General features: G+C 42.1%; 3 protein-coding genes across 5 annotated transcripts; 2 read left to right on the top strand and 1 right to left on the bottom strand.

Moving 5' to 3' along the window:
- Positions 1-37: 37 nt before the first annotated feature.
- LOC125991909 (proton myo-inositol cotransporter) lies at positions 38-25,201 on the bottom strand. 2 transcript variants are annotated; one of them, XM_049760243.1, is made up of 11 exons: positions 25,076-25,201; positions 13,283-13,980; positions 11,175-11,334; positions 9,796-10,004; positions 4,862-4,970; positions 2,356-2,519; positions 2,176-2,296; positions 1,984-2,109; positions 1,775-1,893; positions 1,551-1,703; positions 38-1,258 (listed from the first exon to the last, which is right to left on the bottom strand). In XM_049760243.1, the coding sequence occupies exons 2-11, from the start codon at positions 13,860-13,862 to the stop codon at positions 1,032-1,034; spliced, it is 1,968 nt and encodes a 655-aa protein (XP_049616200.1). In that variant the 5' UTR covers positions 13,863-13,980; positions 25,076-25,201; the 3' UTR covers positions 38-1,031. The 2 variants fall into 2 exon arrangements, with proteins under 2 accessions (XP_049616200.1, XP_049616201.1); XM_049760244.2 differs by lacking the exon at positions 25,076-25,201 and having other exon boundaries at positions 13,283-13,985.
- Positions 14,542-20,917, top strand: LOC125991908 (solute carrier organic anion transporter family member 1C1). 2 transcript variants are annotated; one of them, XM_049760242.2, is made up of 14 exons: positions 14,542-15,961; positions 16,104-16,178; positions 16,698-16,839; positions 16,907-17,039; positions 17,107-17,228; positions 17,289-17,435; positions 17,501-17,599; positions 17,710-17,955; positions 18,241-18,405; positions 18,555-18,750; positions 18,869-19,034; positions 19,097-19,346; positions 19,422-19,539; positions 19,602-20,917. In XM_049760242.2, exons 2-14 carry the CDS (start codon positions 16,128-16,130, stop codon positions 19,810-19,812), a joined length of 2,046 nt encoding a protein of 681 aa, XP_049616199.1. In that variant the 5' UTR covers positions 14,542-15,961; positions 16,104-16,127; the 3' UTR covers positions 19,813-20,917. The 2 variants fall into 2 exon arrangements, with proteins under 2 accessions (XP_049616199.1, XP_049616198.1); XM_049760241.2 differs by having other exon boundaries at positions 17,107-17,435.
- Positions 20,786-25,473, top strand: LOC125991907 (solute carrier organic anion transporter family member 1C1). Its single transcript, XM_049760240.2, has 15 exons — positions 20,786-20,917; positions 21,261-21,433; positions 21,504-21,645; positions 21,717-21,849; positions 21,937-22,043; positions 22,499-22,645; positions 22,711-22,809; positions 22,875-23,090; positions 23,154-23,318; positions 23,624-23,819; positions 23,911-24,076; positions 24,171-24,355; positions 24,518-24,582; positions 24,649-24,766; positions 25,092-25,473. The coding sequence occupies exons 2-15, from the start codon at positions 21,326-21,328 to the stop codon at positions 25,393-25,395; spliced, it is 2,151 nt and encodes a 716-aa protein (XP_049616197.1). The 5' UTR covers positions 20,786-20,917; positions 21,261-21,325; the 3' UTR covers positions 25,396-25,473.

The following is a 25,473-nucleotide window of genomic DNA, read 5'->3' as shown; positions in this document are numbered from 1 at the left end:
ACCTCCCGAACCTCCTGAAATAAAACTCCAAAAAGCATTTCCCGATTCACCGCTTTATTTCTTCCGTCTTAGACGCACAGACGATATTTTTTCCTCTTGTAATAGAATAGAAACTCTAGCAAAACATTTTACAGCTCAGACAATTAAATATACTATACATCGCTCTATCCGTCTCGAAAAGTGTAGTCACGTGAAACACTGCAAGATATACGACAAGCGTGTGGACAACTGCGAAAAAAGGCTAACGCAACACAAAGTGCAGCCGATATTGCACAACTTGGAAACGGAACGTAAACCGGTTCTAAATTGAAGTACCATCCTTAATTAATTGCACTCTGGCTCCCTCTAGTGGTACAAGAAATAATTACATAAATATTCGAACTGTGCATAATGTTACCGTAGTTTAAACGTCTATTTTTTTTTTTGCATTAAATCTTTCGGAATTGTTTTCAAACATTAATATAAATACAATCTTGAACATTCACGCGCAATACATTTTACTTGAAATACAACAAGTTCACCATAAAAAAAAAAATGGTGCACTCTCACAACAGAAGACGCCAAATTCTAACTACGGGTCATTATGACACACGGGTCAATTTGATCTGTTTGCACAAAAGGCTGTGGTGGAAGACAGAAAATGAAAAAAAAATAAGATTGTACACAACCGGATGAAATACTGCACTTCCAAAAGCTTTCGAAGCAAATGAAACATCACCAAGGAGAAGAAATGAGTTCCTCATAAATTAGGGGGGGGTGGGAGGGGTGAGCATGTTTAGTGCCACTAGTTTTCAGCTGCCCACTCTCACGACGTAAAAATAGAAACCGGGAGCTACTCCAAATAAAAAGACGGCGAGTGTGCTATGCTACGGAAATGCTCGATATGGATTTGCCACAACTTGATGTGCAATATTTGTTCAAGTGTCCACGAGGGAAGAAATTACAAACATATTTGATACTCGTCTCCAAATTTGGCGTCGATTAGAACATTCACAAGGTCGACCGGAGGCTCCCAACCAAAAATATAACATCTAATCAACGTCGGATGCGTCGTTGTCCGATAAGTGGTAGTTTGACCCCTTGACCCGGATGTATTCCACCTGCCGCCCCTCGTCCGAATCGGACGCGCCGCACGAGCACAGCCGGTTCTCGAAGAGGGCCTCGATCTCCTCCAGACGGCGAGCTTTGGTCTCGGGTAGGCAGCCGTAGATGAAGATGAAGCCCAGGAAGGCCATGCCGGAGTAGAGGAAGAACGCTCCTGCAAGGAGGCACCAGGAGAATCAAATGTCACGGCACGTCAAGGCGAGAACAACACACTGACGGAAGTTTAATGAAGCAGATGCTATCTCTAATTTCCCCGCTGTTTAGCAACAATGACATTTCCCGATATAATTAAACACGTCGTGATCATCAGAGACAGCCAGCGTTCCAGACACAAATGATGTCGGGAACATTTGCCAATTGTCGGTCGAGATATCGGGAAAGAGTCCTGAAAAAGTACCCGGCTTCAGAAACAATATGATCGTATTGATTCATCGTATCTAGCTGACCATAGTAGGTGAAGTACTGCGCCAAATGGAGGAAGGTAAGCGACACCAGCACGTTGAAGGTCCAGTTGACTCCAGCTGCACACGCGTTTCCCGTGCTCCTCGCCCACAATGGGTAGATCTCAGAATTAATAGTCCACGGCATTGGTCCCATTCCTTGAGTGTGGACAAACATCTCAAATGAAACTCCAAAAATGAGCAATTGTAGATTTCCAGTCATGTCTTACCTGGCGCGAAAGCAGCCAGGTAGAACATCAATCCAAGTAAGACCACCCATGAGAAGGAGGTCGGGCAGTAGTTGTAGGCCCAGTAAGTGTGTTCCCTCATCTGGCTGGAATTAGAACACCTAGTAGCATAATGAGAGGAGCTTTATATCCTTTAGGTGAAGGTAATCCTCCGCCCTCCACAGCATACACACCTGCATCCTGTGACTCACCTGCCCCACGCCGCCTGTTCGGTGGAGGCCCTATTGACCGGCACGCAGGAGGAGGTGAGCAGCGCCGAGCCGTTTTCGCGGTAGCAGAAGCCGCAGGCGGGGTCCAGCATGCAAGGCTCGCACAGTCTAAAACATGTGGGAGTCATTGATTCTTTATCCTCTGCGAAGAATCGATTGCTATTTTTGACTCACTGATACTTGAGGCAGGTCGAGTTAGCCATGGAGGGGACTAACGGGTGGAAGGTGACCGCGGGACTGTGCTGGGCCGATAGAAGGAAGCCCACGGCTAGCAGACACAACCCGAGACACGTGCCTGTGCAAAAAGAACACTCAGGGGTGTGCTCACTTTTGCTGCCACTGGTTTTGTCTTACCTACGATGCTGCCTAGGGTGAGCTTCCGCCGGCCCACTCGCTCCACCAGCCAAACGCCCAGAAGAGTGAACAAAAAGTTAGTGAGGGTGGTGAGTCCCGCCAACCAGATGGCCAGACGGTCATCCCGCACTCCCGACATCTGCAGGATGGTGGCGCTGTAGTACCTGCCAGCCACACATACACACAAAAGGAGTCTTAAATGGAGAAAAAATTAAGGTTGTGGAAGCTTCTTGCCTGTTTTGCGACACAGACAAAAAAAAATCTAGACCCGACCAGCCAGGGAAGGAAACTGATGAGAGCGACAAGATGTTGAGACGGAGCGGTGGAAGGAGGGAAAAAAAAAAAAGTGTGAGACAGGTGACGGAGAAGATGCCATCACCTTGTTAGGATCATTCATAGCAATACAGACACATCTCCGGCACATTTTCTCCCCACTGAAAACTCTGCTTCTTCATAAAATGACAAAAGGGGAAGGGCAAATTAATAGCTGGAGGACATTTGGTATCTTTTAAGCAAATAAATTCTTTCCTTTGGAAAGGTAAGAAAGGAAAAATTGCCCGTAATGGATGGAGGTGTCAAAATGGAAAATAAATGGGCTTTTTTTTTTCCGATAGTGGGCCGTCTTGAATATTATCTTGGGAAGTGGTCTACTTTTTTTTTTTTTTTTTAACGCATGCAGAATGCATAATAAATATATATATGTGATAATAAAAAAAAATAGACATCTGAAAATTTGCATGACGCACATTTGAGCACTTCAAATCTGAAACGTGCTTCTTCATTAATGACATCTGCTCGTTGTGTCATAATAATAATCCTCATTAAAATTTTCTATTTGATTCCACTGGAAAATGAAGAGGAAGTGATTAAACCGCTTAAAGAAAAGCTAATAAAAAAAATTTAAAAAAAAGAAGTCCAGCTTGGATTTCGTTTCGGGTCATGTCGACATTTCCAACGTGACATTTGTTTGATGGATCATCTGCGTCAAAGACCAGATTGAAGAAATCACTGCTCTTGATTATTAACTTCCTTTATTTTATTTTATAAGAAACTTTGGAAGATGGAGACTATATTTTTGTTGTGATGTAATGGGCTGACAACCTGATAGATAGTGAAGACCTCAGTTGGAGAAGGTAACAACCAAGCGCTGGGTTCACGCGGGTTTACCTCCCTTCAAATTTGGCGTTAAAAAAAAAAAAAATAGGCGTCAAAAAAGGGAGTCGAATCAAAGCTGAGTCCCGCTAATGAAACCCAGAGGAGATCACACGGCAGAACGTTAAGAAATAACAAGACGCCTGGAAAGCAACTGGTTAATTGTCACACATACAAATGTATGTCTGGCTAGACAGAAAAAAAATCGGCGAATAATTGAAAGATGCATGAATAATTCAATTCACCAGAAGGAAACGAATTATCGAATGTGATAGCTCAACTGTGAACCGTCACGCAGGATTTATTTATGTTCTATTTATTCACAGGATTATTTTGGGGTTACCTAACATGCTCTACATATAAAATATAATAAAATATAATGAAGTAAAATAAAATAAAATCAAGCCAAATCAAATCAATTAAATTAAAATAATACAAAATAAAATGAAATAAAATGAAATGAAATGAAATGAAACAAAATGAAATGAAATGAAATAAAATGAAGCGAAATAAAATGAAATAAAATAAAATGAAATAAAATGAAATAAAATGAAATAAAATGAAATAAAATGAAATAAAATAAAATAAAATAAAATAAAACACATTTTGAACATCCACTACAAACCAAATGAATTCCTTGGCCTCATCTTGATGACGCATCAATATAAATGGATTACCACAGTGGGGCGAATCAATTTAATCCATACGAGAAAGAGAGAGAGAGTGAAGAAGGAGGAGGCTAAGTCTGCTCGCAGTGAGGGTCGAGATGAAGATAAATGTACAATTATAGAAGCACACAGTCCATCGACCGCTATTCAATAGGACACAAACACCATTTGTGACAGGTGCGATGTGTCACTTCTCTTAACAGCAACCTAAATTCTCCTCGGCTAGCTCGTCAGTCACATTCAATATTGCAAGCTTTCTCACACACACACATGCTCATGGCGGTGTGTGTAGACAACAATCCGCAGCGTGAACCACACAGGCGTTAAAAAAAAAAAAAAAAAAAAAAGTACGAGCGCACACGCACTTAGCCCATTGCCTTTGCTCTGGCGGTTGCTAGGCAACAGCACACATCCCCAGATTGTTTACAGAGCCGGGTAATATAGTTCATCTCCAAGGGGCGGCCAGACAGACTTAGATGGGAAGATATAAAGAACAAAACAGCGGATGGAAAAATAAACGTTCGTTTTTTTCCTGCTGCGTTATGAAACACGTTGCGATTTAATAGCGCGCCGCTAAACTATGTGCATCTGTCTCGATGGGCTTATCGACTCAATGACATTTAAACACACTTCAGAGTAAAGTTGCAAAAAAAAAAAAATACCCCAAAGTGCCCGACAGTACTCACATGACCGTGTTGATTCCGGAGAGCTGCTGGAACATCTGGAGGCCGCAGCCCACCAGGAGTGCTCGGCGCGTGGGAGGATAGGTCAACATGCGCCAGATCACCGGGCCATCTGGAGACGTACGAATTTGCAAGATTCAATATAAATAAATAAATAAATAAATAATGGATAATAAGGTTAGCATTGTTCAAATGAAACTAATCAAAAATAGCAATACACAATAGACAGTGACTTTTCCTGAACTGTCCATGGTGCTGATTGCTCTCACTGGGCTATATGGAGACGTACAAATTTGCACAATTAAATATAAATATAAAAATAAATAAATAAATAATGGATAATAAGGTTAGCATTGTTCAAATGAAGCTAATCAAAAATAACAATACACAATAGACAGTGACTTTTCCTGAACTGTCCATGGTGCTGATTGCTCTCACTGGGCCATATGGAGACGTACAAATTTGCACAATTAAATATAAATATAAAAATAAATAAATAAATAATGGATAATAAGGTTAGCATTGTTCAAATGAAGCTAATCAAAAATAACAATACACAATAGACAGTGACTTTTCCTGAACTGTCCATGGTGCTGATTGCTCTCACCGGGCCATATGGAGACGTACAAATTTGCACAATTAAATATAAATAAATAAATAAATAAATAAATAAATAAATAAATAAATAAATAAAAATGGATAATAAGGTAAGCATTGTTCAAATGAAGCTCATCAAAGATAATAATACACAACAGAAAGCGATTTTTCCTGAACTGTCCATGGTGCTGATTGCTACTTTTTCGTCTCATTTTTTTTGTCCCAGCTGCGCTCTTATCTCAAGCGGGTAATTACCACTCCCGCCTCTCAACCTGATCTCCAGACAGCATGCCGACAAGCCCTCTCCTCTGGGGAACCCGAGTCTTAATAAGATGGGAGAGCCACCGGACAAGTATTGCGAGTGGAGGAGTTATGGAGGAGGGAGGGGGGGGGGGAGTTGCAAGAACCCAACACGGACGCATCCGCTCAGTAATGGCGTCAAAAAGGGGAGCAGCTGTGTGTAGGAGGGCTCGCTTTGGAGCAGACGCCTTTCGAAAGGGAAACCCGGACACACAAAGACGTATAAGTTTCATAAAAGCCTTGAAAGTTTTTTTCAAACTAGAACATTAAACTCATAAATCAGCGCCGTCGCCCATTGCTGGTAGAAATATTACCCCAAATTCGTGTAAATATTTCCCATGAGTCTGATACTGTCGTGTGTGTGTTTTTTAAAATTATTATTAACACAATATGAAGAAGCTCTGACTGAGAAATCGGTACGCTCACGAGCCATTTCCTCTGACGCTAACCTGGCGGAGTATGATCGCTTGATTTCCTGCCAAGCCGACCGTTATCGTATTAGCCTCGAGGGATATCAAGATTTATGTACCCGTGATCAGCTATTCACAGCGGACCATCTCATGAAGAAGAGCTTCATTTGCTCACACGAACGCACTTTATCGATCAAACTGTGCTTCTTTTTCCCAAGCCCTAACGAAAACGTGAGCTCGAGGGGCGACATTAAACACACGTGCATCAACTGAAGTTAATTCACACACAGCTTCATTTCCTCCACCCTGCTGTAATTCAATCAGATGAGATATTGAAAGCGGCTGGATGGCGGCGGTGAGATAAAGAAAGAAAATAGAAGCCGCAAGCGTCGTGATTTACGCGGGAAGTACAGCTACATATAATTCATGCTAATTTTTATACACTGGTAGCTGATGCTAACCAATCAAAGCACAGGAGGACCTCGAACATGTCAGAAATCAAAAAGCCATAGGAGGCAACCTGTCACTCTTCCCTCTAATTATTTCTCCCTCTGGTCACCTCTTCTCGTCTCAACTTGTCAGAGTTGGACCAGGTCACCTCATACTCAAAAGCGGGGGGGTCAAGACTCAGGCTAAACTAGGAAGGAATTCTTAATTCCATTATTCCAATTTCAAATTAACCGCAGCCAGAAATAGAAGGTATGTAAAGGCAAGCTGGCTCAATATTCCTTCATCCATGAATGTCATCCTGACAACCACATAGGGAGGAATCATGACCAGATCAGGCTTGCTCAATTATTCACGAGCTGGAGCGTGCCAGAGGAGAGAAGAGTTCGGAGAAAGTCGTTGTTTTCTACGCTGGTTGACTGAGTCTGATTAGCTTGGGGGAAAAAAATTATGATGCCCCTTTACAACAACGCAAGGCGGGAAATGTGAAGTACAAGGTACTTATGCATGACCCCTGAGGCACGCCAGAGAGGAAATTACCATGTCAATCTGTGACTGTTAGTTTTTATATTCTTTTTTTTTAAATCCGCGCCACACAGATTTGTAAACAAAGCCGAGGAAAAACACTCGACCGTAACGAAAATGATAGATGACAAACAATAGTGGGAAATGACTTCAATCACTAAAGCAGATGGCGCACATTCAGAACGGCGACAATCTGTGAGCCAGTCTGTGAGAGGGCGTATTTAAAAAGCATTCTGATTGGCAACATCTGCTTTTTCAAATTTTCAACGAGCGTTGCTCACTAGTGGAAGACGTTTGCGACCCTTGCGGGGAGATAAATTGGATTTGCATTTTATTTTTTTTTGAAAGCCTCAATGTGACCTTGGTGGTGGCTTGAATGAAATCTTGATCAATGACTTCATCATGCATCATTCCTTCCATCGTCTTTGCCTTTGTCGAGGCGGCGGATCAAAAGAGGTCATTCTGTCAAGTCCGTCTCCTCGTCATTTATCATCGAGCAACTCGACTAAATCGGTCAGGACAAAAGGAGTAGTATTGCGATATTATTTTCGTATTGATTACAAGGGCTCCCTCTTGTGGTATGTTAATGAATCGCTGTTACAATTCAGTTTCAGGGTGAAACAATGTAAAAAAAAAATCTATTTTGACTGCTTTTGTAGAAAAGTACCTCTGAAGGTTCCCAAAAGTTTGGAAAACCTCCAATTTGTCACTTTGAATAATCCAATTACTGACTTAACAATAGCACAGAGCGAACAAGGCCGGAATTGAATGTCGGTGCCTTGAACGTGACACAGCTACGTTGAACGCATTTAGTCGAAAGTATTTTTTTCCCTCCAACTCAAAGAAAACAATCGTCTCAATGCGTCGTATTGATTTTTGTTCAACAATATGATAATGAACACTGAGCACCCAGAAGTGCCTGCTAATATCTAAAAGATCAATGTCTATAATGAATAGGCAATTGATGGCGGCTAGCAATAGCGCTAAGCTGCACAAAAGATTCATCGGGAGCGATTAAATCGGGTGTTTATTCACGACAGCGGGAGGTCGCTATGTTTTGTCATCCCGTTATTGAAAACCAAGAGCAGCAGTGGTCTCATTATGATTTCTGTGTGGATTTAAACAGGCTTGAGGTCCACTGTGGAGTTTCATAAAAATGCTCAAAAGCTGTGAATTATTAATAGTCAGAAGCTCCAGCGAAGGGAGACGGTAAAACTCACCGACTGCATAAAGATGAGGCGTGTCCGGAATTATCAAACGTTTGTCAAACGCATTGCTCAATACCCAGAAACAGAAATCAATTGATTAGATTTCAGGATTGATAACTAAAATTTTATTCTAAGCTAACTGGTCACCGACATTAAAAATTTACTTAAAAAAAAAAAAATGCTTTGAAAATTAAAATGATCTCAAAAGATGTCATTTCAAGCTATCCTGAAAACATTTAATAATAATAATAATAATAATAATAATAATAATAATAATAATAGTAATTATTATTATTATAAAATATTAAAATAATAAAATAATAAAATAATAAAATAATAAAATAAAATAATAATAAAATATTATTATTATTATGATCATTCTTGACTCGAGGGGCTTTTGCACCAGCGTGGAATTATTATTTTGGAAGGAAAGGATCAGACGGGGATATGCACTTTAATCATCAGAGGTGAGAAAGAGAGAAAAAGATGGGAGGGGGTGTTGTTGCCACGGTAACGGGCATGGTGAAAACATGCATGCCCGCACGCACTTTATTCATAAATAGACTATTTGGCCAATCAGATAGGAGGATTTTAGTCTGAATGTCTCGAAGGCAGAGGTTAATTGCGAGCTTTTGTGATGTGAAATGTTGAATCTTAACAGCACGAGCCGCGGTAATGAATCAGGAAAAATTCTTCCATTAGAAAAAAAAAAAATCACCAGGTTAGCGTGACGGGGTGTTTTAGACTTCATAAACGCAGAGAAGCATTTCAAAGTCCCCTAAAGCACTTTGAGGGAAGTACACAAAATAAAGTAGGAAATTAAAGCGGCAAATTAGAGAACGCAAAATAGTTCCACCCTGGAATCGATGTACTTTGGAATGTAATTGCTTTTCTTTAATGGCTTCGAGGTGTTTCGGCGGACGAAAAACAATACAAAAAGTTTCTTGTTCAAATAAAGCAAATTACAAGCTAAATGCGTTACACAAAAAAAAAAAAAAGCGACAAGCAAACAAGAACCGTTCCAACACAGTTAACTGTACAGAAATCCAAAATGGCGACGGGAACTACGGGAGGGATGCCGAAATGAAAAAGAACCAGCTGAGTACACAATGAGCCTGCTGCCACTGTGAGTGTGTTGTTGTGTGTGTGTGTGTGTGTGTGAGTGTAATGAAGGTTCCTCTTCACTGCAGGCCACACGGCCCCTAGAGGATGTTTGGATGGCACTCCTGGCAGACACATGGTGTTCTCAGTTGTCAAGGTTGATTAGATACGGGATGAAAGTGATTCCCTCGCCTCTCCTCGGTGACTGGCCACAGCGAGGGGAGTGTGTGTGTGTGTGTGTGCCAAATATAACTAAAATGGCCGGATTACTGATCACATCGTATATTGCACATTAAAAAAAAAGTGAAATACAACTGAACTGAACTCAGAATTGAAGACAGATCCTCACCTCCTCCACCGTCTTTCTCCTCCTCCTCGATGCTGTTCTTGATTCCGTCGTACTCCTCGTCGATGTTCTGGTTGCCTCGTATCTGGCTGAGGACGCGTCGGGCCTTCTGGGTGAGTCCGCGTTGGATCAACCAACGAGGGCTCTCGGGCAGGAAGAGGAAGCCCACAAATTGGAGCACGGCGGGCAGAACCGACAAACCCAGCATGTACCTGGCCGAGCGGAAACAGCGCCTTCAGAATTGTTCTATTGTAATCCCGCGGGAAGCTTTTAACTGGTGGCGAGCAACGGGTGGCTCATTAAAATTAAACCCTGGGGGAGAAATGTCAAGGCTTAATTTAGACCCGGGAAATCGCCTTAACATTGACCCTGCCATTTAACGTACGGAATAACGGATATTATAGGCTACACAACAAACTGATATAACCAATCAGAGACCAGTAAAACTGTTCAAATGTTTTAAAAAGATCAATAGTAATAAAAAAATATTATCTCTATTTTTTAACGTGTAAATTGTAATTTTATTTTTATTTTATATATATTTTATATATTTATATTTTAGATATTTATTTTTTATTTTATTTTATTTTTCATTTTAATAATGAAATTTGCGGCAGGCCGTATCTGGGCCCCCTAGCCTCGAGTTTGACACCAATTAATTAGCCCAATTCACAATTACATTGATGTGGAACCTCAATTTAACGATTTAAAATACCCCCAAAAATTGAAAAACATCTATTGGCCCGGAAGCAAGTCGACTGTGTTCACTCCCACAACGGCGCAGTTCCTAACTGAAAACACCTAGCAAAAAAAAAAATAAAAAGTTTGACTCCATTTGGCGCTGTATATTAAATCCAAACTACAAAGTAACAATTTGCCGTGTCTGGACAGAACAGACGTAACCCAACACACACTCAAAGCTGAATCACTGAACGATTCTCTGAAAACCTCTTGGCGTGCACTTAAGCACACAATCAAAGTTCAACAAAGAGTGTTCTTGGAAATCCCCCAAATTGGTCGACAGTCAAGTACAAGATAGGGAGACTAATTGAAAGGGGCGGGGCGGTCGTGAAAATGAAAAGTAGTGCTGACACGAGCGACTAAATCTCAACACAAAAAAGCTTTTCAACTCTGCAGGAATCAACTTATGATTCAGGAATGACTCTAATCGTCCATATCGGACGTGAAGGGGAAATGACGATTTTTATCTACGCTGACATTTCACAACTGAGAATAAAACATATCAGATAAAAAATATGTGCTGATGTGGCAATTTTCTGCCTCGTGGATACGTTGACATTTGAGTCCCGAGGGAGATCTTCTGGCATTTGATATATCATATATATCGGGGCGCCCCCGGATTGAGAGGATTCGGTTCTGACCTCCATCCGTCACGTTGGACGTAGCTGAAGGCGCCGTCCACCAGACTGGCGGTAAACTGGCCGGCGGTGATGAAGAGGGTGTTGACCGTCACGAGTTGCCCGCGTAGGTGCGGCGGCGAGGCCTCGGCGATGTAGACGGGTACCGTCATGGAGGCGATGCCTGACAAAGAGAGGGGAGAGAGTTGGCCATCTGTTGCTATGGCGACGCCGTCTCTGGAAATCAGCCAGGACTTTTGAAATAACGAATCCAAGAATGGGAAGAGGATTTGAGACCCTCGAGGACCAGATTTGGACACCCCTTGGCTGAGCTAACAATTGGCTAAGCTACTGACTAGCATACCGTGCTAGCAAGCGGAAAGTTTTTGTTAAATCAAAGAATCACCAGAATTTGTATTCTATCTTCTTTCCCGTTTTTCACCTTCACCCTTCTTTTCATTTCGTTCAGATTCCGCGGCGGACCGCCCGTTACCAGCCAGACGTTGACTAATGATGGTGTCCGTTTCGCTTCTTTTCCGAGAGCAAAACACGTACGAGCCAATACCGCTGCCGCCGGTAGAAAGGTCAAAAGTCACTTGACATTTTCAGCGGTGGTAAACAAGAGAGAGTAAAGCTGTCTCTCCGTGGAACAGCACCATTCATCCGTTTTCTGTTTTGATTCTATTAAGTGCTTGCTGGATGCAATTAGGATTCCAAGACAAGGCAGAAAAAACGAGCTGAAACTCTCCGGGATGAAGAAATCGTCAAATCGACAAAGGAGGAGAAAAACGGCCCCTGAGTGGTGATTTAATAAAAATAGGATCTTATGTCCAGTCCTAATCAAATTTGAGAAGAATTTTGTCTCAAACTGAATTTCAATGAAATATATGTCTAGGCTGATAAAGCTCATCAGTACGGCGCTAATATATCGTTCTATGCAGAGGAAAAATAATATATGACTGTGAATATCTTTATGTTGCTACACTTTTGCTTAAAAAGGTCAACATAGATGTGATTAGCATTAAGCTAGCAAACGGAAATGTGTTTTTAGGTGCATTTTTAGCAATTTAAGCTATTAGCAATTAGTGTCACGGTTGTTTTGTTCATTTTCCCAATTTGTGTTCCTCCCCATGCACACCTAATCTTTTATTCAAAGTATGCAAATCTACCGTTAAGATAATCGACTCCTTTCAAGATGGTTATTAATTTCTTGTCAATCACGGGAACATGCGAACGTGCTCGTTGAAAAGGTCATTTAACAATAACTGACCCAGGGGATGACAAACCAGAGGGGAGCAAATCGAGACGAGCAGGACTTGTGACGTTTCCTGGTTGGATAAACAGTTTTGGCTAGTCCAGTTCAGAAATGCTAAGATGTTGCCGTCTAGGTTTTGTCATGTAAATGTGAGAATGCAATGGACAGTCTGGGGTCAGAATAATAGCGCGGCATGAAAAATGTTTCCCTAATAGCATCTCCGGCGGCTAATTGCGGTGGCGGAATGTATTTCCTGTTCCATGCATCTGCAACTGGAAGATGTTGATGAAAAGGAGAACAAAGAAAATGACCCAATAAAGGGCTTGGTGGATTAGCTGGAAATCATTTGGTGAGGAGATTGTAATAATGTTTAATTCCAATCAGTGCATTTGATTAAATATTCTAAGAAATAATAAATATATATTAAAATGCAGTATATATGTATTTGTATTCATTTTATTCCATATTTTTTTTAATTAAACCAATTTTTAAAAAAAATGAATGAAATTGGCTCCGTGATGTGTTTGTATGCAGAATTAGCGCCCCCTTGTGGAGACACTCTAAGTTAGTTAAATGTAATTTGTTGTTATATTTAATGGGGCGGGGGTGCTTTGCACTTCCTACCTGAACCTCTTAAGCAAGAGACATTAAAATGATTTGGGGGGGTCAAAGGGCAAAGATGGGGTGCCATTTGTATTCATAATTAGGAGCGCCACTGCATACATGTTATTCTGAAGTTTCTTGATTGCAAAATGTTTTTAATTGTTTTGTTGTTAACTCTGGATCAACATGTGAATTTGGAATCTATTTGAGCAACTTTTTTTTTTAACTTTGCAACATTTAACAAAAAACTGTTCACGTGCAACAAGGTTCTCACCGAGTCCCAGTCCGACGATAAGCCTCCCCGCCAGGAGCACCTCTTTCCCAGGGGCGGTACTGAGCACGATTCCGCCGACGGTGAAGAAGAAGCTGGCCAGCAGGATGCACACCCGACGCCCGAAGAGCCCGTTGAGGAAGGCGCCGAGGAGGGCGGCGACGGCGGCCGCGGCCACAGTACTTGAGATGAGCACCTCCTGCCACAAGGCGCTCAGCTCCATCTGCCTCTTGAGGAGCAGCATGGCCCCGGAGATCACCCCGGTGTCGTAGCCGAACAGGAACCCGCCCAGAGCGGAGAAGGCGGACAGCACGTAGACGAAACCCGGCGTGACATCCTGCATGAACTGCTTGCGAGCAGCTCTCTCCAGGTCCCCGGTGGAGGCGGCGGAAGAGGAAGAAGCCACCGGGGCGCCACCGCTGGAGGAGGAGGACGCGGCCACCTGCAGGCTACTGATGCTGGCGTTGGATGGAGCCTTGATGAGAGTCCGCTCCCCTCCGTCGCTCGCCTTCCTCCAGCGCTCACCCATGAGGTTGCTCATACTCCGCAGGTTGTAATCATGGTCCGCCTGCTTACGCGACATCAGGGATGCGCAACTCCAAACACTTGACTAAGCGACGCTTTTGCTTCGCTCCACTTTCGAATCTAAACTGAGCGGACGGAGCTGCAGCAAAGTTGCGCGCATCTCCTCCCCTGTGGTCCTGATGAGAGACGGAGAAGACAAGGAGGAGCGGAGCAGAGCACTTCGTCACCATAGCGTCGGCGTGACGCAAGGATGTCTTATTTTCAACCAAGAGTGGGGCGAGGGGGACCAAGTCTTTGTCTGATGCCAAAATAGAAACAGCACGTGGCGTCAAAACTCTAAAAATAGTCTCATTTAGGATTCACCTAGTATTAAGTATACGTTTTTAATAACACAAATCAAAGTGTTAATCATGTTTGTTAATCATTAGTCAAATTCTTTAAAGGAGATTGTGGCGTTATTTTGACGTGTGAGGGCACTGCCCCCTAGCGGACGTGGTAGATTGTTACCAGGATTTCATAGTAATATATATAATTTTATATTGATATTTTTTTATATTCTGACTAAACATGTGCAGCCACTTAGTCATCAACATGCCCCCTAGCGGACGTGGTAAATTGTTACCAGGATTTCATAATAATATACATATATAATTTTATATTTCTATTTTTTTATATTCTGACTAAACATATGCAGCCAGTTAGTCATCAACATGCCCCCTAGCGGACGTGGTAAATTGTTACCAGGATTTAATAATAATTTATATATATATAATTTTATATTTATATTCTGACTAAACATACGCAGCCAGTTAGTCATCAAAATTCATAATAATATATATAATTTTATATATTTTTTATATTCCGACTAAACAGTTAGTCATCAATATTTCCGATTAGGTAACTCTAAATGGCGTCCATGATTCTAGCAAAAAGCCTTTCTGTCCTTCATACTTATCATCATTATTGTCTGCCCACTCTCATATTGATTGGTCCTGACACGCAGTCCGAGTAATCTCTGCGGACATGCGGCGTGGCTAGACGACTACCGCCGAATGACATAAATGCACTCTGGAGCCAAGACAATCAGCGTTCGGACCGCTGAGTGCGAAAATGGAGAATGGGGTTTGATAATGGGCCATGATTGGGCTTGTCGAGGAGTGGCAGGGCTAAAATGGGAAGCGGAACTACAGTAACCTTTTGACGCTGTCGTGTTTAGGATGAGACAAGATTAAATAAGAATAAGTTGGACATGATTAGCTTCGAATGTTTCCAAAAGGTTACTGTAATATCCAAATTTATCAAGCATCAATAAAAAGCTGATGATTTGCATACAGTACGTTCACTGGCGGAGCTAGGATTTTTTTCCATGGGGTGGCCAAGGGGTCTGCAAAATATTTTTGTAGTTTTTACAAACCGAAAAAATTCTGAAAAAATTCTAATAAACATTTAGTGTTGGTACTCTACACAGGACGTGGTAAAATTTGGAAAAAAATTTACAAAAGTGACCCAAAAGTTAAATATGCTGTCTTAAAATTAAAATAGAAGAATTTGGACTTCCCACGACTCTCATTAACTCATTAAAAATAATCCCACTAATTTAATTTATGACTGGAGTTGATCCTACATTATATGTAAGCATGATTGGATTAAGTATGAGAACGCCATTGTTAGGATTGATCAATAGGGCAGGAAGACTTTGATCCGGCACGGGGGGGAAACACCCTGCCTTACAAAAGCGACTCTTCTCCACGAGAGGAAGGCATTTGAGTTTGCGAAAACAGCAAAGTAAAAGACACACGTGGGCTTTGTAAATAAACTTCACGCTGTTGCCGTTTGTTGTGCTGCGTACTTGTGAGTGAAGTTCACAGGGGGGTTGTAAAACCCCGGTTGTTTGCTCCGAGTCTTCCTGGGCTGGACCTTACCCAGGTAGAGCCATCATTTTTTTTTTCCTGTGTGTGAACGAGTACGTCGGAGGGGTTGTTTTTTTTTTTTCTCATCAACAAGCGTGTATGAGTGCTTAGGTTACTGATTATAGGTGATGTTATAGTTTGAGATAAGGTTCGAGTCCAGGCGCAAAGTCCTGCCAGGTACAACCAGTCTGCAGGCAACTCGTTCACATCCTTTCCATCCCTATTTGGAGCGCTGCTGATTCTCAGGGTAAGATTTTTTTTTGCTTTCTAATTACGCAAAAAATTAATGACTCATTAAGAATCGTCACTAGAAATTTTTAATGTTCAGTTGAAAATGTTGGTGCTTAGTTTACGATAGAAGCATGAAGTCATTTTTTGGTTGCACACAGGTTGCGTGAAAACACGGCAGCATCATGAGTGTAGAGTCCACCAAGCCGCGTGATGCTCGCTGCTCCAAGCTCAAGGTTAGTGCAAACAGACTCACGAGCTTGTTTAAATATCAAACTTACACGATTGCATCACTGAGGAAAATCTCATGCGCACTATTGCAAAAAAAAAAAAAACATGATTCGAATTTTTAATGTGATTTTAGATATTTTTGAGATCAAATATTTGAAAATAAAATTATTTTAAATAAATGATTAAAAGAAATGATTATTTTTGTGTATGTTCTTCTGTGTGGTTTTTAGCTCTTTTAATTTTTTAATTTTTTATTTTTTTGCACTGATCGGTTGGCACTTTTTAAATTTCGTCGTACATGTGTGACAATGACGATAAAGATCTATTGTATTCTATTGGTAATTAAAATTGTTAACAATATCTCTATTTTTTTAAAAAGTGAATTGACATCAATATGCGGACCACCTAAAATGACGTGGCGGGCGGTATCTGGCCCCCGGGCCTTAACTTTGACACCTGTGCTTTAAAGAATACACCGTTTACCGTCTTTTTACGTCTCGAATAATATCATGACTGTTCTCCAGCTCTTTCTGGCCTCGATGGCCTTTGCGTACTTCGCCAAAGCTTTTGGTGGCGCCTACATGAAGAGCTCAATCACCCAGATCGAAAGACGCTTTGACATCCCCAGCTCTCTCATCGGGGTGATCGACGGCAGCTTCGAGATGGGTTCGTCCACTCATTTCTTTTTTAAATTGAAAAACGACCACTATCATACTAGCGTCTTCTCTTAAAGGAAACTTATTGGTCATCGCCTTCGTGAGCTACTTCGGCGCTAAGCTCCATCGTCCCAGACTGATTGCGATTGGCTGCTTGATCATGGCTGTTGGCTGCTTCCTCATTAGTCTTCCTCACTTTCTTCAGGGCCCGTCAGTACGCACTTTTGTCTAAAAACGGTTTTATATTCAAAAGACTGACCCCGTCTATTTTTTTTAGGTATAAATACGAGACCAGTATGACTCACGGTACCGATGCTAACAGTACCGAGAGCATCGCGCCATGTTCGTCCAACCGAAGTTTGACCGATGACGACGAACCAGATTTAGCAGCCCGAGCAGGTAAAGCAGATAGCGAGCGATCACTTATAATATCGATAACTTCCTGTTTTTATTATTTAGATTGTGAGAAAGCTGCCGGTTCGTCCATGTGGGTTTATGTGTTCCTTGGGAACATGCTACGAGGGATCGGCGAGACCCCCATCATGCCTCTGGGCGTTTCCTACCTGGATGACTTTTCCAAAGAAGAGAACACACCTTTCTATTTGGGTTCGTTGCTAATATTACGAAATTTCAATGTAATATTCTAATGTATACTTTCTTGGATATGCCAGCCTGCATCCATACGACGGGAATTCTGGGCCCCATGTTTGGCTACATGATGGGGTCCTTCCTGGCCAAGATTTACGTGGACGTTGGATTCGTAAATTTAGGTACTCTTTAACCCACGTTGGTGGGTTTACTTGTCCTTATCATGGTCTTCAGAGTCCACGCCATGCTCAATAAAGAGGCTCAAAAACCAGTTAACCTTTCTCGTTCCCAGATACCGTGACCATCAACTACAAGGACTCCCGCTGGGTCGGGGCATGGTGGTTGGGCTTCATCGCGACTGGCACGATTATTTTACTCTCCAGTATCCCCTTCTGGTTCCTGCCCAAGTCTCTTCCCAAGCAGGGGAAGGAGGACCAGAGCAAAAGTCTAGAACTCAACGCAGATGCAGAGCAGGATCATTTTCTCCCGGATCAGGATCATGAAGAGAAAGAAATGACGTTCACGGAGATGGCTAAAGGTAGCATGCAGTCTTACAAAAAAATTTTAAAGAGGAAATTTGAGATATTTGGAGGATTAGCATGTTCAATTATTAACTGATGGACTTTAAATAACATGCAGTCTGGGCTAAAGTTGAATGACCTTTGAAATTATACCAGAGTTCAGTTGTGGATACTTAGATAAGTCCAAAAAGTGGGGAAAAAAAGTTTCTGGGACAAAATGATGTAACAACCTCAATCTTCTAGAAGATACAATGAGTATATGTTCTTGAGTATCATGGACTGTCGTTCAATTTTCTTTTCAGATTTCATTCCATCTTTGAGAAGACTCTTCAGAAACAGCATTTATTCCTTGATGATCCTCACCTACCTAGTGGCCGTCAACGGTTTCATGGGCATGATCACCTTCAAACCAAAGTTCATGGAGCAAATCTACGGCCAGTCGGCCTCCAAGGCCATTTTCGTCATAGGTAGAGTCCACACAGGATGCAAGCTAAAGGGAACAATGATGTTATTGAAGGGAAGTGTGATTGTGTTTCTCGGTTAAAGACATTGTTGGGTAACACTTATTCGGGTCGGTGGTGAGAAGTTAAGGAAACCCTACAATTCCTTTCTGCAGGTATATTCAACTTGCCAGCAGTGGCCTTGGGGATCATTACCGGAGGTTTCGTTCTGAAGCGTTTCAAACTGGGCGTGATCGGGGCGGCCAGGGTTTCCATAACGGCGTCAGTCGCCTCCTTTTGTCTGCTGGCCGTGCAGGTCTTCCTTCGTTGTGAGAACGCCGAAGTGGCCGGCCTCACCGTTACGTATGAAGGGTGAGTGACAAGGACAAATGTGCCGCCATCTAGTGGTCGATGGTGGGATAACCCCTTCCGGTAAAGGAAAAAATGACAACATAGCTGTTAGCGGCGTCATGAAATCAATTATTTCCAGAATCCCGGATTTATCCTACCAGCCGCAGACATTGTTGTCCCAATGCAACGCCGGCTGTTCTTGCTCGATGAAGCAGTGGGATCCGGTCTGCGCCTACAACGGGATGACGTACGCCTCACCCTGCCTGGCTGGGTGTCAAACGTCCTCGGGCATTGGAAAGGAGATGGTATGAGAGAAAGGGTTGCCATGACAACAGCCAACATCAGTTTACACCTGGGTTCTTCTTAGGTGTTCCATAACTGCTCCTGTGTTAGCCAAATGATCCGTCCGAGTCAAAATACGTCAGCGGTGTTGGGCCAGTGTTCCAGGAAAAGCGACTGCGACCGGATTTTTAAAATCTACATGGCTCTGTCCGTGGTTGGTTCCTTCATATCGGCGTGCGGAGGCACCCCGGGGTACATCGTGCTGCTCAGGTCCATACAACGAGACTTGAAGGCTCTGGCTTTAGGAATGCAGACGCTGATCGTAAGGAGTTTGGGTGAGTCTTTTCGGTTTTGTCGGCTCTGGTGTTGTAAATAAATCGGGAAAGTCAAGGTCTGTGAATCTTTTCCAGGTGGGATACCTCCGCCGATATATTTTGGGGCTCTGATTGACCGGACCTGTTTGAAGTGGGGTACCAAGCAATGCGGGGGCCGTGGCGCATGTCGATTTTATGATGCCGATGCGTTCAGGTACTGTGATATTTTGAGGGAAAATCAAAAACGGATGATTTTTAAAATGAAATATATTCCAGGTGGACGTTCATGGGGTTGATCACTGGATTGTACTTCCTGTCCAACATGATGTGGGGAGGCTTGTACCGGAAACTCGTGCAGAGGCAGAAGAAGTTGGCATTGAGGGAGCAAGCCAAGGAAAAAGAACGAGAGGAGAACAGAGTGAACGGACATGCTAAAATCAACATAGCCCAAAACAAAGACGACACAGAAAAGGAGAGTACCATTTAAAGAATCGAGCTTTGGCGTCATCTGGTGACATTTTGGTGGAAAACCATTTGAAGTGAGTTTATTAGGAAAAGGTGAAAAGATAGAAAATGTAACAAACAGGAAACGGGAGAATGAGGGGGTAAAAAAAAAAAACACCCCAAAGTGTGTCATATTATTTCGTTACAATTTTTGCCTTGTTACGCAACATTATGAAACGAGTGAGTCAAGACTTGAACGTATGAACTTGAATGTATCACTCAGCATTTTTGTAATTACTTTACCGGATATAGATTGAGTCAAATGTATTTGTATAGTGACATCATTTCTTTTTTTGTATGTATGGATTGTTTCCTTCGAAAAAAAATCACGATTGTTTTCCCACATGGTTTGGTTTTTATTTTACTGTAAACAAAACGTTGGCGGTTTTTGTTTGCTTTGACCTCTAATATACTTTAGGATTTGTTAATAGTCATGATAACCCACGTTAATATTTTACAGGAGTGTAGATAAGAACAAATGGGGTTGCAGTGCCATATTTCACCAGCAGTGGGGGCACTTTAGCTTTAAATCTTAAATACTGTAAAAAATAGCAAATAATCAAAATGATTATTAAATGCCAAAAAATAAATCCTATTAATAATGAGTATTTTACAAGGGTTTAAAGTGTAAAGTCCATTCTCATGGGTGAAAACACTTAGGAATGTGAAAATTCTTAATCCTAATCCTGGGATGTTTTTTTTGGGCCAATTTTCTGTGCATAGAAAACAAAAAAGGGTCAAAGCAAAAAAAGTAAATGTTAAATATGAGTCGGTGGATTTACAGTGGAAGTTGTTACTCATCTTCAAATGAAATATAAATAGTTTTTTTTTGAGTAAGAGGGTTTGGTCTGGAGTTCTAAATAATCAGACTGCTCCACCTCTCCTTACTTGTTGCTCTGCCCTCCTGGAGGCACTTGCATGCCTGTGGAATAAAAATGTGCACAGCCTTTTGTCTCGCACCACAAGCGGCAGGAGAGCAACTCTGGCTCGGCAGGTCCAATTTTTTTTTTTTTTTTTTTAAAACCCGACATGGCCGGCAGCCTCGACAGAAGGGAGAGTCTCCCGAGATGAGCCTGAGGATGCACTAGGTACTGGATTCCATTTTTCATGTAAATCATAAGGTTCTAATTCTCTTTTGCCTACTTTTTTATTTATCCTTATGATGTGGATGATGCTTTCAAGTTTTCACTTCACAGCTAGGCATTATCGAAATTAATCGTTTAAATATCTTGGTCTTGATTAAAGACCGTATAAATGCGAATGGGCCTATTTGACTCCTGTTTTAATCTGATTTATAGAAATACTCAACTAAGAAAAGAATTGAAGGTTAGTTAGTCGGAAAAATTTAGGAAGAACACATTTAGTCTTTCAAGAACTTTCAAGTGACAATTAACGAGGCTTTTACGTGGATTGTTCTCTTTGTTACCGAAGAGAAAAACCCAGTTGGAGTTCCATGCAGAACAGCAACCTGAAGTGTTGAAAGCCCAATTTTAAAGATGGCGGAAACATTTGAGGACAGAACCAAAATGACCAGCCAGCAGGCTCTCTACGTCTCCAACGGGGACATTAGCAAAAAACGCCGGCATGGTATCTCAACTCTCAAGGTATCGTTTGAGATTTGTATTCCAAATACGGTTACGTAACCCTAAATGATATCAATTTTTGTCTTTCCAGATGTTTATCGCAGCGTTATCCTTCGCCTATTTCTGCAAGACCCTCGCGGGAACTTTCGTGAAGAGCGCCATCACGCAGCTCGAAAGACGTTTCGATCTCTCCAGCTCCCACGTTGGCCTCGTGGACGGAAGTTTCGAAATGGGTAAAACCAATTGACGAAAAAATACCGCAACTCGTTTCCTAACTGGATGCCATTTTCTTTCCTGGAGGAAGGCAACTTGTTGTTTTTAGCCGTGGTAAGCCATTACGGCGCCAAAATGCATCGTCCGAGACTCATCGCTGGGGGTTCCGTTCTTATGGCCGTCGGGGCGCTTCTCACTGGCTTGACGCACTTCTTCATGGGACCGTAAGAAAATCCCGGGGTAGACACTCATTGAAAACTTGATTGACCCCTTTAAATAATTTAATTATAACCTAAGATATTCCGTTCCAGCTACAAATACGACACAGTCATCGCCGCCTTCCAGAATGACAGCACCATCGCCTGTCTCCGTCCTGAGAACGACGTAACCCACGAAATCGGACGTAACACGTCACAAGGTAAATCTCCGGGGGATTAATTTTCCTTTTAGTCCCACCGAGCAGCAACATTCCAACAGAAGACTCACTTGAAATCTCACTAGAGACGAGTTAACAAATATTTAATTCTGAATGTCAAAGCCTGGGCTTAATATCCGAATACTGGCTACGTTTCAACAATTCCGGGAATGTCCTGGCAGACGTGCTCTCATACAAACACACGCACACGGCGTGATTCCCGAAGGTTTCGACTTGAGGGTCACGTCCATGACACCTTCAGTACGTCAACTGGTCGTTTAACCTTGACGAATCAAATCACTCCTTTAGAGACATGAGCTAGCAAGCGGTCAAGCTAGCTTCTATGCTAATAGCTTCTACTACATGGTCCTTGAAACTGTCTTCTACTAATCGGTTGAGTGTTTAGTGAGTCACAGTTCCACCAAGACCTCCTTTTGAGTTCTTGTGTCTCCATACAGCCTGCGAAAAGGAATCCAGTTCCAATATGTGGATCTATGTGTTCTTGGGGAACGCGTTACGGGGAATCGGAGAGACTCCAGTCACACCTCTGGGCATCTCGTACATCGACGACTTTGCTAAAGCTGAGAACTCTCCCTTCTACATCGGTAGGTGATTTTTTTTTAATCTCTTGATTTGAACCACGTGATCAGAACGTTTTCTCGTTTGGCAGCTTGTATCCAGACTATTGCTCTTCTTGGTCCTGTTTTTGGCTACCTCCTTGGGTCCTACTGTGCCAATATATACGTTGACATTGGGTTTGTTGATTTAGGTGAGTCTGAAATTTGGATACCAAATGGATTGGTGGATTAAGGTGACATCTTTAATACATTTCAGAAAGTGTAACCATCTCTCCTACTGATGCTCGTTGGGTGGGAGCTTGGTGGATGGGGATGCTAGTATCCGCCGGCCTCCTGTTCCTCGCTAGCATTCCGTTCTGGTTCTTCCCACGCTCGCCCGAGCTTGAAGAGGACAAACCCGAGGCAGAGATTCCTAAAACAATGGATTCCCCCAACGACAAGCCTATCATAAAATCAACAGAACTCGCCAAAGGTTTGATGGAATCTCATTTTTCTTACCGCTAATTTATGTAACAGTTTGATCATCTCAATCTAGGGTTCCTTCCCTCGTTGAAGGACCTGCTGGGTAATCCCATCTACTTCCTGCTCATTTGCGGCAGCATGCTTAAATTCAACTCGCTCGTTGGCATGTTCACCTTCAATGCCAAATATATCGAGCAGCAGTTTGGACAATCGGCATCCAGAGCCAACTTCCTCATAGGTAAGACGATATTTCTTGTAGTTGGAGATTTAACTTTTAGGGACACTGAAGATATATAATCTTAATTAGTTTGTCTTTATAAGCGCAGGTAGACAGATTTGTTACCTTTCCGTGCAACCATGGCAGCTCCAAAAAGGTCAAACATTGGCCCGTTCTCACATAGATAATGGATTCTCGGGAAATAAAAAACATTGCGCAATGGAACTCAAGTTAATATTATGCTCCAAATCAGATAAGGAAGTCAAATAACATCCAAAAAAGTTGATCCTTAATTAGCCATGTTTTTATTCCGTTTTTATTTGCAGGGGTTCTGACCTTGCCGGCCGTTGCCATGGGGATCTTTCTGGGAGGCGTGGTGATGAAGCGATACAAGCTCAGCGTCGTGTCAGGGGCTCAGTTCTCATTCGCCGTGTCCCTCGGGGCTTACCTCCTCATGTTTCTCAAATTCGGCACCAAGTGCGACAACATTCCTGTGGCTGGTCTCACCGTGTCTTACAATGGGTCTGTACTTATACAATCATTGGTCCGGTACTCTATAATTAATCGTCACAGTAAACTAAAGGAAATACAATCTGTGCATTTCCGCTGACAGGACGCCAGGAGCGTTACACGGAGGTCAAACTCTCTTCTCGGAGTGCAATAGCAACTGTTCGTGTTCAGCAGAACATTGGGACCCGGTGTGCTCAGATAGCGGCATCACCTACATTTCGCCGTGTATGGCTGGATGCCTGGACTACAGCGGATACGGCAAAAAAACTGTAGGACCTCACATTTTCTTATCAGTAGTTTACAGTCGAAGAATTCCCAAGTTCTAAACAACCATAGATAATGAAATTGAATATCCTCCTACAGGTGTTCCATAACTGTACTTGCGTGTCCGCTTCGTACCCGGCGGGCAGCAGTACTTCGGTGAAACTAGGGCAGTGCCCCCAAGCCAGAAGCTGCAGCCGTAGTTTCAGTTCCTACATGGCCGTGTCGGTTCTCAGCGCTTTTATTAGCTCCCTGGGAATCACGCCTGCTTACATGGTCACTATAAGGTGGGTTTTTGATTAGTGATACGTTGATATTCATTGATATCTACCGGATTTTCCGCACTATAAGGCGCACCTGATTATAAGGCGGCTTTTGAGAAAATTTGAGGTTTTTAGGTGTGCCTTATAGTGCGGAAAATACGGTAATTTTTTTTATTGCTATTACAGATGCATCTCACCGCGTCTTAAATCCCTCGCGCTGGGTATGCAGACTTTGATTATCCGGGTCCTTGGTAAGAATAAAATTAGTTTTATTGATGATTTGGAATGGATGATTGATGATGTGGTTTTTTCTATAGGTGGAATTCCAGCTCCGATTTATTTTGGGGCATTTATTGATATGACGTGCCTGCAGTGGTCGGTTAAAAAGTGCGGTGGTAGAGGGGCGTGTCGTCTTTATAATGCCGATATGTACAGGTATGACATCCTAAATATTATATATATATTTTTTAATAGATGGGTTTATATTATTTTTATTAATTTTATATTTATATTGATATTAATTTCATAATAATAATTATATTATTTATGTTAATTAAAAGTATAGTAGTAGTATAGTATTTTATTTATATGATTTATTTTATATATATATTTATTTATGGGTTTATAGGTCTGATGCCACTGAACATTTTGAGTGGGTGAAATTGAAAAAATATTCACAATTTTTTTGGACAAAATAAGGATATGCGTTCAATATTTTAGTGGAAAAATATCCATGAATTTAACCTCGTCCTATTTGCAGGGTAGTGTTCCTGGGATTGGTTTCGGGTATCGGCGGCGTTTCCTTTTTCTTCACATTCGCCGTAATAATCCTCCTCCGAAAGCAGTTCCAGAAGGACGAGTATGAGCGCTGCAAAAAACAAATCAATGCAAAAGCTTCCAAGGATGTCCAGGGAGTTCCCAACAATGGTTTTGCCATTGAACGCGTCACCAGCGAGGCCGCCGAGGACGACCACAAAGTAGTACAAAAGGTCGAAGCGGAACATCCGGTAAAAAAATCAACGATTGTGAAAGTAACTCATTTGAACACATCCCAATCCAAATGAAGTTTTAGCCTCCCATACGCTAACAGTATTATGTATTGAAATATTTTTTATAGTATTAAAACAAAGTTGTGAAATGTC

This window comes from Syngnathus scovelli, chromosome 22 (genome assembly GCF_024217435.2).
Source record: "Syngnathus scovelli strain Florida chromosome 22, RoL_Ssco_1.2, whole genome shotgun sequence".
NCBI lineage: Eukaryota > Metazoa > Chordata > Actinopteri > Syngnathiformes > Syngnathidae > Syngnathus > Syngnathus scovelli.
The sequence above is the reverse complement of the archived record's forward strand: the minus strand, read 5'-3'. Positions and strand labels throughout refer to the sequence as shown.